Source organism: Hyla sarda, chromosome 11 (genome assembly GCF_029499605.1).
Source record: "Hyla sarda isolate aHylSar1 chromosome 11, aHylSar1.hap1, whole genome shotgun sequence".
NCBI lineage: Eukaryota > Metazoa > Chordata > Amphibia > Anura > Hylidae > Hyla > Hyla sarda.
The window spans coordinates 32969602-32985482 of NC_079199.1; the positions used below are offsets into that span (position 1 = coordinate 32969602).

The window sequence follows — 15881 nt, forward strand, 5'->3', positions numbered from 1 at the left end:
GTGACCAGTCTCGCCAGACCCCTTTACATCAATTGTATAAACAATGAAAGATTGGACTGTTCCATACGTTTCCGCACGGAGCCCCTTCTAATGAGCATCGGATCTCATCACGAGAGGATTGAACTTTTGGTCCTCCCCAATTGCTCCTCGGAAATTCTCCTTGGACTTCCCTGGCTTCAACTTCATTCCCCAACCCTGGATTGGTCCACTGGGGAGATCAAGAGTTGGGGGCCCTCTTGTTCCAAGGACTGTCTAAAACCGGTTCCCAGTAACCCTTGCCGTGACTCTGTGGTTCCTCCAGTAACCGGTCTCCCTAAGGCCTATATGGACTTCGCGGATGTTTTCTGCAAAAAACAAGCGGAGACTCTACCTCCTCACAGGCCTTATGATTGTCCTATCGACCTCCTCCCGGGCACTACTCCACCCCGGGGCAGAATTTATCCTCTCTCTGCCCCAGAGACTCTTGCCATGTCTGAATACGTCCAGGAGAATCTAAAAAAGGGCTTTATCCGTAAATCCTCCTCTCCTGCCGGAGCCGGATTTTTCTTTGTGTCCAAAAAAGATGGCTCCCTACGCCCTTGCATTGACTACCGCGGTCTTAATAAAATCACGGTTAAGAACCGCTACCCCTTACCCCTCATCTCTGAACTCTTTGATCGCCTCCAAGGTGCCCACATCTTTACTAAATTGGACTTAAGAGGCGCCTATAACCTCATCCGCATCAGAGAGGGGGATGAGTGGAAAACAGCATTTAACACCAGAGATGGACACTTTGAGTATCTGGTCATGCCCTTTGGCCTGTGCAACGCCCCTGCTGTCTTCCAAGACTTTGTTAATGAAATTTTTCGTGATCTGTTATACTCCTGTGTTGTTGTATATCTAGATGATATCCTAATTTTTTCGGCCAATCTAGAAGAACACCGCCAGCATGTCCGTATGGTTCTTCAGAGACTTCGTGACAATCAACTCTATGCTAAAATTGAGAAATGTCTGTTTGAATGCCAATCTCTTCCTTTTCTAGGATATTTGGTCTCTGGCCAGGGACTACAAATGGATCCAGACAAACTCTCTGCCGTCTTAGATTGGCCACGCCCCTCCGGACTCCGTGCTATCCAACGCTTTTTGGGCTTCGCCAATTATTACAGACAATTTATTCCACATTTTTCTACCCTTGTGGCCCCTATCGTGGCTTTAACCAAAAAAAATGCCGATCCCAAGTCTTGGCCTCCTCAAGCGGAAGACGCCTTTAAACGACTCAAGTCTGCCTTTTCTTCGGCTCCCGTGCTCTCCAGACCTGACCCTTCCAAACCCTTCCTACTGGAGGTTGATGCCTCCTCAGTGGGAGCTGGAGCTGTTCTTCTACAGAAAAATTCTTCCGGGCATGCCGTCACTTGTGGTTTTTTTTCTAGGACCTTCTCTCCGGCGGAGAGGAACTACTCCATCGGGGATCGAGAGCTTCTAGCCATTAAATTAGCACTTGAGGAATGGAGGCATCTGCTGGAGGGATCAAGATTTCCAGTTATTATTTACACCGACCACAAGAACCTCTCCTACCTCCAGTCTGCCCAACGGCTGAATCCTCGCCAGGCCCGGTGGTCTCTGTTCTTTGCCCGGTTTAATTTTGAGATTCACTTTCGTCCTGCCGATAAGAACATTAGGGCCGATGCTCTCTCTCGTTCCTCGGATGCCTCAGAAGTTGAACTCTCTCCGCAACACATCATTCCACCTGACTGCCTGATCTCCACTTCTCCTGCCTTCATCAGGCAAACTCCTCCAGGAAAGACCTTTGTTTCTCCACGCCAACGCCTCGGAATCCTCAAATGGGGTCACTCCTCCCATCTCGCAGGTCATGTGGGCATCAAGAAATCTCTGCAACTCATCTCCCGCTTCTATTGGTGGCCAACTCTGGAGACGGATGTTGTGGACTTTGTCCGAGCCTGCACTATCTGTGCCCGGGATAAGACTCCTCGCCAGAAGCCCGCTGGTTTTCTTCATCCCCTGCCTGTCCCCGAACAGCCTTGGTCTCTGATTGGTATGGATTTTATTACTGATTTACCCCCTTCCCATGGCAACTCTGTTATTTGGGTGGTCGTTGATCGATTCTCCAAAATGGCACATTTCATCCCTCTTCCTGGCCTTCCTTCAGCACCTCAGTTGGCTAAACAATTTTTTGTACACATTTTTCGTCTTCACGGCTTGCCTACGCAGATCGTCTCGGATAGAGGTGTCCAATTCGTGTCTAAATTCTGGAGGGCTCTCTGTAAACAACTCAAGATTAAATTAAATTTTTCTTCTGCATATCATCCCCAGTCCAATGGACAAGTAGAAAGAATTAACCAGGTCTTGGGTGATTATTTGCGACATTTTGTTTCCTCCCGCCAGGATGACTGGGCAGATCTCCTTCCATGGGCCGAATTCTCGTATAACTTCAGAGTCTCTGAATCTTCCTCCAAATCCCCATTTTTCGTGGTGTACGGCCGTCACCCTCTTCCCCCCCTCCCTACCCCCTTGCCCTCTGGTCTACCCGCTGTGGATGAAATTTCTCGTGACCTTTCCATCATATGGAGAGAGACCCAAAATTCTCTCTTACAGGCTTCATCACGCATGAAGAAGTTCGCAGATAAGAAAAGAAGAGCTCCTCCCGTTTTTTCCCCTGGAGACAAGGTATGGCTCTCCGCTAAATATGTCCGCTTCCGTGTCCCTAGCTACAAGTTGGGACCACGCTATCTTGGTCCTTTCAAAGTTTTGTGTCAAATTAATCCTGTCTCTTACAAACTTCTTCTTCCTCCTTCTCTTCGTATCCCTAATGCCTTTCACGTCTCTCTTCTTAAACCACTCATCCTCAACCGTTTTTCTCCCAAATCTGTTCCTCCCACTCCTGTTTCCGGCTCCTCGGACATCTTCTCTGTCAAAGAGATCTTAGCCTCTAAAAAGGTCAGAGGGAAAACTTTTTTTTTAGTGGACTGGGAGGGTTGTGGTCCTGAAGAGAGATCCTGGGAACCTGAGGACAACATCCTAGACAAAAGTCTGCTCCTCAGGTTCTCAGGCTCTAAGAAGAGGGGGAGACCCAAGGGGGGGGGTACTGTTACGCCGAGCGCTCCGGGTCCCCGCTCCTCCCCGGAGCGCTCGCTACACTCTCCCCGCTGCAGCGCTCCGGTCAGATCCACTGACCCGGGGCGCTGCGATTCCGCTTCCAGCCGGGATGCGATTCGCGATGCGGGTAGCGCCCGCTCGCGATGCGCACCCCGGCTCTCGTACCTGACTCGCTCTCCGTCAGTTCTGTCCCGGCGCGCGCGGCCCCGCTCCCTAGGGCGCGCGCGCGCCGGGTCTTTACGATTTAAAGGGCCACTGCGCCGCTGATTGGCGCAGTGGTTCCAATTAGTGTTTACACCTGTGCACTTCCCTATATCACCTCACTTCCCCTTCACTCCCTCGCCGGATCTTGTTGCCTTAGTGCCAGTGAAAGCGTTCCTTGTGTGTTCCTAGCCTGTGTTCCAGACCTCCTGCCGTTGCCCCTGACTACGATCCTTGCTGCCTGCCCCGACCTTCTGCTACGTCCGACCTTGCTTCTGTCTACTCCCTTGTACCGCGCCTTTCTTCAGCAGCCAGAGAGGTTGAGCCGTTGCTAGTGGATACGACCTGGTCACTACCGCCGCAGCAAGACCATCCCGCTTTGCGGCGGGCTCTGGTGAATACCAGTAGTGACTTAGAACCGATCCACTAGCACGGTCCACGCCAATCCCTCTCTGGCACAGAGGATCCACTACCTGCCAGCCGGCATCGTGACAATTCCGTAGTATGAACCGAGCCTTAGAGGCTGTAGAAGAGAAACTAAACAAAAGTTGTAATAAAGACTTATAGGGAAAAGGTTTTTTAAATCATAATAAATATAATCCAATAATCTAAAAATGTTTTCTATGCTATCCATATACTTTTGTTATAAATGTATGATTCATTTTTTTTTTTATCTTGGTTTGATCTGGGGAAAAGATACAGAGTCCCAATTTTTCTATTCCATATAAGTCTATGGGGGGCATTTATCATGTTTGCACCTGGTGTTAACTGCCCAAAATATGCATAGATCATTCTTTCAGAGGTGTAATTTTTGTGTCGGAAGCTCTGCCACTTAAATTCCGAAGTGTGCACTGTGCAGTGGAATCCCATTGACATCAATGGGGTTTTGGGTTTTCCTGCACTGGAATTTTCTAGTGGAATTTCCCATAGTGTGAATCTAGCCTTAGACATTGCCCATCAACATTATCAGTCTACCAGTATTGTATCGGTGCTCTTCCTCCATAGTGTTGGGAAATAATACAGGTATATAACCGTGCTGTATTTTATTGCTTTGACATTACTGATAATCCACTTGAAGGACTTTGGAATTTCCAAGATTTTACATTGTATGGATGATTTATAAACTTTTACCAGGCAGAGAAAGGGAAGTTTCTTAAGATCAGATGACACTTCTGAAAGATTTGTATATGGGTGACAAAGTATTATGCACCACAGCAACTTTCTAAATAAAAGAGGATATTTTCGTTCATTAAAATCTTTATTGTTTATGCTAAGATGGGAATGTCAGCTTTATAGTTCCCTCTGTGTTAGGCAGTGTTCACATAGCGGAATGTCCAGCCGGAAAATTTCTGGAGGACATTCTGCAGACAGCCGGCGCCGGCGAACATGCCGACACTATGCCGTCCATCTCCATAGACGTCAATGCATTTGGGAGTAGATTCTGAAGAAAGAATTGACGTGTCATTTCTTTCTGCGGAGGCAAGAATTTGAATTTCCCAACAGATGTTTCCAATGCAGAAATTCCACCGTGTGCACGGTGCAGAAGAATTCCCCAAAACAATGGGACTCTGCTTCAATGGGATTTCTGAGCAAAATTTTTACGTCAAATTGAACTCGAAAATTCCACCGTCTGAACAAGGCCTAATTGTCCTCAATGCATGAGGGGAATGTCCGTACAGAAAACCTTCATGGGGAAATTCCTCTGACAGCGGAGCGCAGGCATAACATGCCAGGGCTAGGACCACTTGGAAATGACAATTTCTGTGCAGTGTCCACAGAAAAAATAGACATGTCTATTCTTTCTGCAGACACCGGAATTTGAATTTCTGCACCAGATGTTTCAGTGCTCTCTGCTGACACCTCTGTCCATGTCAGGAACTGTCCAGAGTAAATAGGAGCAAATCCCCATAGCAAACCTGGACAGTTCCTGACATGGACAGAGGTGTCAGCAGAGAGCACTGTGGTCAGACAGAAAAGAAATTAAAAAAGAAATGAACTTCCTCTGTAGTATACAGCAGCTGATAAGTACTGGAAGGATTAAGATTTTTTAATAGAAGTCATTTACAAATCTGTTTAACTTTCTGGCACCAGTTGATTTAAAAAAATAATATTTTCCACCGGAGTACCCCCTTTAAGGCTTCCAGCATTTGCTCCATTATAGCGCTAAATGCCCCAAAGGATGCTGAAATATAGGCAAATCATGTTGGGGGCTATGGTTCTGTGCATTTTAATAGTCTGGCTGCTCATGCTCATTACAAGCACAATAAATTCTGCAGACACTGTATAGGTGAATAACATCTATACTTATTCTAGGTAACTGGGGATAGTTGCCAATACTGTTATAGCATATATAATATGGAAGAACATGATATCAGCAGATTTTTACCACGTTTCCTGTTGAAGATTTAGAATTCCTTTTTCCTTAAAAAATTCCTTTAAAAAAAACAAAAAAAAAAACCTGTTTGAATGTCCCCAGCCGACAGCTGGGGAACATGATCGCGGTACTGCGACCGCGCTGGTAATACACAGAGCGAGGAGGCCGTGTGAGAGCAGGCCATACTCAGAGCGAGGGCGCTCTCACACGGCCTCCTCGCTCTGTGTATTACCAGCGCGGTCGCAGTACCGCGATCATATTCCCCGGCTGTCGGCTCATACTTTACAAGTTGTCAGCGCGGGCACATCACCGCGATCATATTCCCCTGCTGTCGGCTGATACATTGTACTTTGGGAGTCACGGCCGCAACATTGTTTGACTGTTACTTTGTTTCCGCGGTCACAGTACCGCTAATTCTACACAGTGGAAATTACTATATGGTTGCAATACCGTCGCTTGAACTATGGGGAAGTGTTATACGGTCGCAGTACAGAGATCATATATAAAACACTGATTGTCCAGTATGGAATTAGATTTGCTGATTTGTGAGCAAGTTATCTGAATATCTGAATTAGTGCTTCAGTCTATTGACTCTGCTGACTATCTGCTTATTATTGTTATTTTTGTTTTATTGTAAATATTGGAAAGTATAAGTGCTAGGGCCCAGCACTTTTTCCTTTTTTTACACATTATAATAAATTGTACTAATTTTGAATCTGTCCAAGTTTCCTCCAATTTTCTTCTCTCTGTCTCTTTTTTTCTTCTCTTTTTTCTTTTCTCTTCTCTTATTTCAGTCATAATCACAATTATAGCCATAACTACACTTATACACCATTTAACTACAACCACTATTCCTTCAAACTGACAATAACTTATTTACACTACACCACCAATAAGTCATCAGTTAAAATCCACCTACATTACACCACCGATAATAAAGGTGTGCCTGGAATCCTAATGAGAAGCTCTATCTAGATATGTTTACATAAAGAAACATCTGCTTTACCCTAGGGCAAATGTTTATTGAACATTAATTGTAATGATGGCCTTTTATAAAAAAAAAAAAAAAAAAATAATAATATATATATATATATATATATATACGGTATATATATATATATATATATATATATATATATATATATACAGAATAAATAATTGATCATAACTAATAAAGGTAATAGTAATCAAAGTGTTCCAACAAAAGTAATATTTATTGTGTAATGTTGTCTACTTGCAGCTCTGGGTTCAAGAAAGAATGCCCCTTGCAGAGTCAAAAGATTATGGAAATAATCTTCAAATGGGACAGATGCTTCTAAAAAAGAATCAGGTAATAACGTCTTTTGTGATATTTTGATTCTTTGATTTAAATATTGCTTTTAAGGTTGGGGGCCTACCTCTAAGTCCTATTTAGATGTATAGGACAATTGCCGAAATTTCTGCGCGGTAAATGAATATACTCTTAAAAAACAGACAGTGGCTCTCTTTTACTAGAGAGGAGTGTTTATTCTGGAGTGTTTTCAGTATCACTCGTCTTTTTTATTCAGGCTTATTTACTATCACAAAAGCATTCAATATTTTATTCATAAAAGTGTTGAACTGTACAAAATGTTTTCAGGTTATAAAACAAGTTACTTTCACAAAAAAACACAATGGCAAACAGTCCCTTGTTAGAAATCGCTCTGGGCTGTCGGTTATTGTGTGAAGCCAACTCACACTTTTTCCCGAGTATTTTGGGGGTTTTGTCGGTAAAACGCCAATTTTTGCATAAAACACGCCCATTTCAGAGCGAAAAAAAAAAAACACTCCGAGTGTTTTCTAAAGTGTCGGTTGCGCGACTAAAATTTGGTCGCATGAATAGTCGCACAGATGTTGCGACTAAAATTTTGGCGCAATAACCGACAAAAAGAGTCTGATGGATTTTAGTCAATGAGGGCCAGTGTGTAGGTTTTCTCCAATACATGCAGATTGGGTGTTAAAGGGGTACTCCGGCCCTAAGACATCTTAGCCCCTATCCAAAGGATAAGGGATAAGATGTCTGGTCGTGGGGGGCCCACCGCTGGGGACCCCCACAATGTTGCATGCAGCACTCACCTGTGGGAGCTGCACGCAGCGCTGCAGCCTCCGAGTCTGCCGGGTCATGACTATGGGGCCGGAGTATCATGATGTCACGACTCCGCCGTCACGCACCCTCCCATAGACTTGTATTGTGGGGGTGGGACAATATAGTCGGACAATAAGTCGGACATCACAATACTCCAGCCCTATTGTTGTGACTCGGCAGACTCAGAGGCTGCGGCGCTGCTGCGTGCAACTCCCAAAGGTGGGTGCTGCAATGCAGGGGGTCCCCAGCGGCGGGACCCCGTGACCAGACATCTTATCCCCTATCCTAACTTTACAGCCCCTGTTGCACCATCAAAAAAGACCCACGGAACACCCCTTTAAATACACCTTTCATAAGAGGTAATAAAGTAGCACTCCAGGAAGTTATTTCTTTATGCTAGTTCAGTCAATGGACTATGGGGAAGGGAGCTTCAAAGCAGGTTGCATTTTACATAAACTCCATTTGCATTGTTAATATTTTGCCACCCAAACTACTTCTTATTTTTTTCTCTTTTTTTTTTTTTTTTTTTTACTTTAGACTTTGCAAAAGGAAATAGCAGGTCATGGTCCAAGAGTTGATGATGTTATAAGAAGAGCAGAGGATATGGAAAGTGAACCTGATATTAACCCTGAACCTATTAGAAGGCAACGACAAGCAATGCAAGAGCAATGGGATCGACTGCAGACAGCAACAGTAGCCAGGCAGAAAGCCCTTAACCAGGCCAATGAGGCCCAGCAGTATTATATGGATGCCAATGAAGCAGAAGCCTGGATCGACGAACAGCAGCTGTATTTGATGGGGGATGAAAAGCCAAAGGTATGTTTTTATCATGTGCTCTAGTTGTAATCTCAAATGAAAAGAAATATATAAAAAAAAAAGCAAAAAGGCAAAACAATCAAATCTGGGCATCTGAAAGTTGCTCATTAAATACATCCACTACCCAACTAGGGTGATAATATGCTACTGTAGTGTTTCCCAACCAGTGTGTGCCTCCAGCTGTCCTGGCATCCTGGGAATTGTAGATTAGTAACAGCTGGAGGCACACTGGCTGGGAAACAATGTGTATAGGACAGGATAGGGCATAAGTGTCAGATCGTGGGGAGTCTGACCGCTGGGACCTCCCGCAATCTCCTGTGCCGGACCCCAGCTTTCCTCCTGAATGGGTCGTTTCGACTACCACACAAAGCAGCAGCCGACATGCTCCCTCAATGTATCTCTATGGGAGAGCCGGAGCGATGCACTCAGCAATCTCCATCTCTCCCATAGAGCTGCATGGAAGGGGGGGGTGTCAGTCGCAGCTTTGTGTGATGGTTGAAACGCCCCATGCAGGAGGAGAGCCGGGTCCCAGGCAGGATAGGGGATGTGTCAGATCATGGGGTGTCTGACTGCAGGGCATAAGGGATAAGTTTTTCTATCCCAGAGTTCTCCTTTAAGAGAATAGTGATGTGCATGGTGCAGTCTCCAAGTCCCCTAGAGGTGTTTAACCCATTAACCCCTACAGGACCCATGACATACCGGTACGTCATGAGTCATAGCGGGTCGGGCCCGGCCTCTAACAACGGCCAGGACCCGTGGCTAATAGCGCGCTATTAACCCTATTAACGCGGCATCCCGAACAGCTGTGATACAGCAGGAAGGTCCCTTACCTTGCCTCCTGGTGTCCGATCGCCGAATGACTGCTCAGTGCCTGACATCCAGGCATAAGCAGTCAAGCTGCAGAATCATTGATCAATGGTTTCCTATGAGAAACCAGCGATCAATGTAAAAGATCAGTGTTTGCAGTGTTATAGCCCCCTATGGGGGCTATAACACTGCAAAAAAAAAAGTAAAAAAAAAGTGAATAAAGATCATTTAACCCCTTCCCTAATAAAACCTTTTTCCCATAAAAAAAATAAAAAAAAGCAGTGTAAATAAAAATTAACATGTGTGGTATTGCCGCGTGCGGAAATGTCCAAATTAAAAAAATATATTGTTAATTAAACCACACGGTCAATGACATACGCGCAAAAAAATTCCAAAGTCCAAAATAGTGTATTTTTGGTCACTTTTTATAACATGAAAAAATGAATAAGTCCTATGAATACAAAAATGGTACCGCTAAAAACTTCAGATCATGGTGCAAAAAATTAGCCCTCATACCAACCCATATGCAGAAAAATAAAATAGGGGTCAGAAGATGACAATGTTAAACGTATGCATTTTCCTGCATGTAATTATGATTTTTTCCAGAAGTACGACAAAATCAAACCTACATAAATAGGGTATCATTTTTATCGTATGGACCTACAAAATAAAGAGAAGGTATCATCTTTACCGAAAAATCTACTGTGTAAAAATGGAAGCCCCAAAAGTTACAAAATGGCATTTTTTTCCCCAATTTTGTCTTACAATGATTTTTTTTCTGTTTCGCAGTAGATTTTCGGGTAAAATGACTGATGTCATTACAAAGTAGAATCGGTGGCGCAAAAAATAAGCCATCATATGGATTTTTAGGTGCAAAATTGAAAGAGTTATGATTTTTTAAAGGTAAGGAGGAAAAAAGGAAAATGCAAAAACGGAAAAACCCCAGGTCCTTAAGGGGTTAAGGGCTTAACACACTCTGCTCTAACCCTCCTAGGACAGTATTTTTGATGTATATTAATGGACTGCAAATAAAACAAGATAATTGTATTAAAAAATATATCTTATTTTATTTTTCGCATCTCTAGCTTCTCTGCTGCTTGCCTAGGTGTAACCAAATTACATTTGGAAAATCAGACTTTACTGTTTTCAGCTGAGTGTATAAATCTCCAGAAAATGATGTAGTGTGTGCACCCCAGGGGTATAATGATTCCAGTGCATGATCATAACCCCGGGGGTTAGTATGGTAACTTATTTGAGCATAGGATATGAGGTTTAGGAATGTAGGGGAAGAGTGATGCCACTTTGATGCTACAATTCTGAGGAGACACTATAAATGTATGGCTATGTTCACACAGTGTAAAATGAAAGCAAAAGTATATCCGTAAAATAGAAATGAAATACTTAGCTGTCAGTCCTCACTATGGTTAAAAATAATAACAGTGTAAACAAAATATTTTTGCTTTCACTTTACACTCTGTGGACATTTAGCTAACATTAATTTAAGAGGTTTTCCTAAAAAGTGGTCAGGGTGCCTTAGTGATAAATAATTCATACTCACCTGTCCTATCCACTGCTGCTGCTGTTCTAATGGTGCCTTGGATGGTGAACCGCCTCAGCCAGTGATTGGGGGGAGATTCATTGATCGGGCAGGTGAGTATGCATTATTAATATTATTATTATAATGCATTTGATTTTTATTGAATAATTCAGTACAACAAAAGGGAGGGAAATAGAAAACCGAAGGGGAAGGGAGGGGGATAAACAACATGAAAAATCATCATAAGCAACAATTCTGGCACAGCAGGACACAAGGGTGACTATAAGCTGCACTGATAATACACTGCTCAAAAAAATAAAGGGAACACTTAAACAACACAATGTAACTCCAAGTCAATGACACTTCTGTGAAATCACACTGTCCACTCAGGAAGCAACACTGATTGACAGTCAATTTCACATGCTGTTGTGCAAATGGAACAGACAACAGGTGGAAATTATAGGCAATTTGCCAGACACCCACAATAAAGGAGTTGTTCTGCAGGTGGTGACCACAGACCACTTCTCAGTTCCTATGCTTCCTGGCTGATGTTTTGGTCACTTTTGAATGCTGGCGGTGTTTTCACTCTAGTGCTAGCATGAGACAGAGTCTACAACCCACACAAGTGGCTCAGGTAGTGCAGCTCATCCAGGATGGCACATCAATGCGAGCTGTGGCAAGATGGTTTGCTTTGTCTGTCAGCATAGTGTCCAGAGCATGGAGGCGCTACCGGGAGACAGACCAGTACATCAGGAGACGTAGAGGAGGCCATAAAAGGACAATAACCCAGGACCGCTACCTCCGCTTTTATGCAAGGAGGACCAGGAGGAGCATTGTCAGAGCCCTGCAAAATGACCTCCAGCAGGCCACAAATGTGCATGTGTCCACTCAAACGGTTATTCAAATCCAAAGGAAAAATTCCTTTGGATTTGAATATACAATTTTGGACTGGCTGTCCGCTACCTTGGGTGTCCATTGACCTGGCAGTCTGCAGCTACATTATTTCTTGCTGTTCTGATATCACTCAAACGGTCAGAAACAGACTCCATCAGGGTGGTATGAGGGCCCAATGTCCACAGGTGGGGGTTGTACTTATAGCCCAACACCGTGCAGGACGTTTGGCATTTGCCAGAGAACACCAAGATTGGCAAATTTGTTACTGGAACCCTGTGCTCTTCACATATGAAAGCAGGTTCACACTGAGCACATGTGACAGACGTGACAGAGTCTGGAGACACCGTGGAGAACGTTCTGCTGCCTGCAACATCCTCCAGCATGACCGGTTTGGTGGTGAGTAAGTAATGTGTGGGGTGGCATTTCTTTGGGGGGCTGCACAGCCCTCCATGTGCTTGCCAGAGGTAGCCATTAGGTATCGAGATGAGATCCACAGACCTCTTGTGAGACCATATGCTGGTGAGGTTGGCCATGGGTTCCTCCTAATGCAAGACAATGCTAGACCTCATGTGGCTGGAGTGTGTCAGCATTCCTGCAAGAGGAAGGCATTGATGCTACGGACTGGCCTGCCTGTTCCCCAGACCTGACTCCGATTGAGCACATCTGGGTCATCACGTCTCGCTCCATCCACCAATGCCATGTTGCACCACAGACTGTCCAGGAGTTGGCGGATGCTTTAGTCCAGGTCTCGGAGGACATCCCTCAGGAGACCATCCGCCACCTCATCAGGAGACTCCATATCCAGACCTCCATGGGTTGATAAATTTGATTTCCATTGATAATTTTTGTGTGATTTTGTTGTCAGCACATTCAACTATGTAAAGACGAAAGTATTTCATACGATTAGTTCATTCAGATCTAGGATGTGTTATCATAGTGTTCCCTTTATTTTTTTTGAGCAGTGTATTATGTAATATAAATCAAGCAATAGTCCTTAGATTAGACTGGCAATTACAACTGACTTTCCTGCTGAGTCACAATACTTCTACGATAACATACAACAGAATAAAGTGAAAGAGAACAGGGTATTAAACTATGAACAAGGACTAAGTATGATCAAAACAGGAGTGCTCTAATGGGCACATAAGTGGAGCTACAAATTTCACATTATACGTGAGTGCGTGTGCTCCACAAAGATTTAGGTCAAGTCAGTAAAGGCCCCTTTCACACTGCCGTTGTGCCCCGTCGGAAAAGGTCCGTTAGGCACTTCTTTCTTTTTGTGCCTTTAACGGCACAACAGGCAACAACGGGTCCTGACAGATCCCATTTACTATTATGGGGTCTGTCGGGCGCCGTTGCTATTCTCCCCATGTTCCCTGACGCCCGTCGCACTGCCGTGTCGCAACGGCAGTGTGAAAGATGCCTAACTAACAATTTATTGTTTGAAATCTTCACTCATTCTGGGCTAAGTAGTCCAGCGGGTGGTCCTAATGAGTAATTGACAGCTCTATGTGTGCATATAGAGAGATGTTAATATTGAGTAGGACCGACCACTTAAATACTTAGCCCAGAATGAGCAGAGATTTACATCATTCTGCTCAGCGCCTCCTGCTCTGTAATAGACTCGACTGCAATTTCCCTTTAGGCAGCCTGGCCCATTAAAAAAATGTTTTTCCTCCCAGAAAACCCCTTTAGTACATAGCATATGTATGTGTAGTAAATTGAGCAAGGTTACTTATAGTCTACTTAATACCCAGTACAGATTAAAATGTCACATAATGGCCACTTTTTTTCATGTAACCATTGTCCTCTCATTGGTCTTTTCCTTTCAATAGGATGAAGAAACTGTAGTTCTTATGCTAAAGAAACACCTTATTTTGCAGCAGGAAATAGTACAATATGCAAAAAACATCAAAGATTTGGCAGAGCAATCTCAGAAACTCCTGGCATTAGAACACCCCGATGGGTATGTAGAGTCCACTAAGATTACATTCACATATACCGGAAGGTTGTAAAAATAACAATTATGTGCAGGGTTCATAACCAAACATTTTCATTTTAGGTGGGGCATAAAGAAATCATTTTAGTAGTAGTTTGTTCCTGATTTATTACATTTTTTGCATTTCCCCAAAAGGCCAGATGGAAGGGGGTGTGCAGTTCTGCATTCCTGTCGCAAAAAAAAAAACGCTTAGAAGATGAAGTTTAAACGATTCTCACAAAGGGACTTCAAAAAAATGTTATCTATAGAGGTTATAACATGATCAATTCATATTAATAACAGTTATTCCTACTTATAGTGAACAGATAATACGACATCAAGACAATCTGGAAAAACAGTATGCCGCACTACGGGACCGGGCAGATGAGCGGAGACAGAATCTGGACAACCATTATCACATGTTTCAGCTCAGACGTGAAGTGGAAGATCTGGAGCAGTGGATTGCAGAAAGGGACATCAAAGCCTCATCCCAGGAGATGGGTCAAGATTTAGATCACGTTACTGTAAGTTTCCTTGTATATGTCCTATACAGCACTCTGGTACAGGCAGTAGTAGTTTACAGAACAAAATACAGTGACCCCCGACCTACGATGGCCCCGACATACGATCATTTCAACATACGATGGTCTCTCAGAGGCAGCATCAACATACGATGCTTTTGTATGTCGGGGCCATCGCATAAACTTCTTCAGCTGCCACCGGATAGCCGTTTACAGTGCCCCGTGTGGTCCTCTGACGATCACTTACCTGTCCTTGGGGCTCCGGCACATCCTCTTCGGGATCCTCTGCATCGTCGGCGCTCTCCATCGTCATCATCACGTCGCTGCGCACGCTGTCCCGTCATCCAATAGGAGCGGCGTGCATAGCGATGTGATGGCGGCGACGGAGAGCGCGGATGCCGGGGAAGCAGGCGTCGGCGATCCACTTTTCATGCAGGGCAATGCTCCACTGCCATTTGGCCATGTCAGGAGCGCGCCCTGCTGTAGTACAAACACAGCACTCTGATTGACAAGCAGGGAGCTGCGCTGAGCTCGTACGTGTCTTGGCTGCAGTCATATATCGGACTCATACAACGAGTCAGAAATCAATACAGAACCTTGCAGCCAGGACTGCTAGGGCGACCCCTAGTGTTCAGTTTTTTTTACATTGAAAATAAACATAAAAATAATAAAAAAAAATTTATAACATCCTATTAGAAAGTGATTCATTAGGCATTCATTTTTAACATATAAAAAGTTTTTTTGATGATAGGTACCCTTTAAGTTTAAACATACGGATCTGGTTTGCTTTACTTCTTGTGGTTGGTCCCATCACATCCCGGGCCTTTTTCCAGTTTCCTCAGGGACCACATTGTCCAGGTTGTCTTACAACCACCATCAAGCTTGGCTGTCTGATATTCTGCACTGTGAAATGCTGCATTTGTTTCATAAATAAGGGAACTTATTTTGTTTGGCATTTGAGTGGTTTCCATATGTTCTTTATTCCCTATGGACTTTATTTTCCCTAGATACTTCGAGACAAATTCCGTGACTTTGCAAAGGAGACAGGAACAATTGGTCAGGAACGCATGGACAATGTGAATATTTTAATTGAGGAACTAATTGATGCTGGTCATTCTGAAGCTGCAACCATCGCAGAATGGAAGGACAACCTGAACGAGAGCTGGGCTGACCTACTGGAACTGATCGACACTCGTGTTCAGCTCTTGTCTGCATCTTATGACCTACACAAATACTTCTTTGATGGGACAGACATCCTGAGCTTGATTGTAGAGAAACACAAGGAGTTACCAGAGGAGCTGGGAGGAGATGTACACTCTGCTGAAACACTGCACAGAGTACACGCAGACTTTGAAAGGGGCATTTATTTTATTGGCTCACAGGTACATATATGACATACAATTCACACATTCAGACTTCACAGTCTTAAAGGGGTACTCCGCTCCTAGACATCTTATCCCCTATCCAAAGGATAGGGGATAAGATGTCTGATTGCAGGGGGCCCACCACTGGGGACCCCCGAAATCTCAGATGCGACACCCCAGTCATCCGATGCA

General features: G+C 44.1%; 1 protein-coding gene across 5 annotated transcripts in view; it reads left to right on the plus strand.

Moving 5' to 3' along the window:
- The window catches only part of SPTB (spectrin beta, erythrocytic), a 100587-nt gene that overhangs the window by 65986 nt on the left and 18720 nt on the right, over positions 1 to 15881 (plus strand). For all 5 annotated transcript variants that reach the window (XM_056546554.1, XM_056546557.1, XM_056546553.1 and 2 more), the window contains 5 exons: positions 6909 to 6998; positions 8310 to 8588; positions 13662 to 13792; positions 14124 to 14328; positions 15333 to 15707. In XM_056546554.1, coding sequence (XP_056402529.1) covers positions 6909 to 6998; positions 8310 to 8588; positions 13662 to 13792; positions 14124 to 14328; positions 15333 to 15707 — 1080 coding nt within the window. The remainder of the gene's footprint in view (positions 1 to 6908; positions 6999 to 8309; positions 8589 to 13661; positions 13793 to 14123; positions 14329 to 15332; positions 15708 to 15881) is intronic.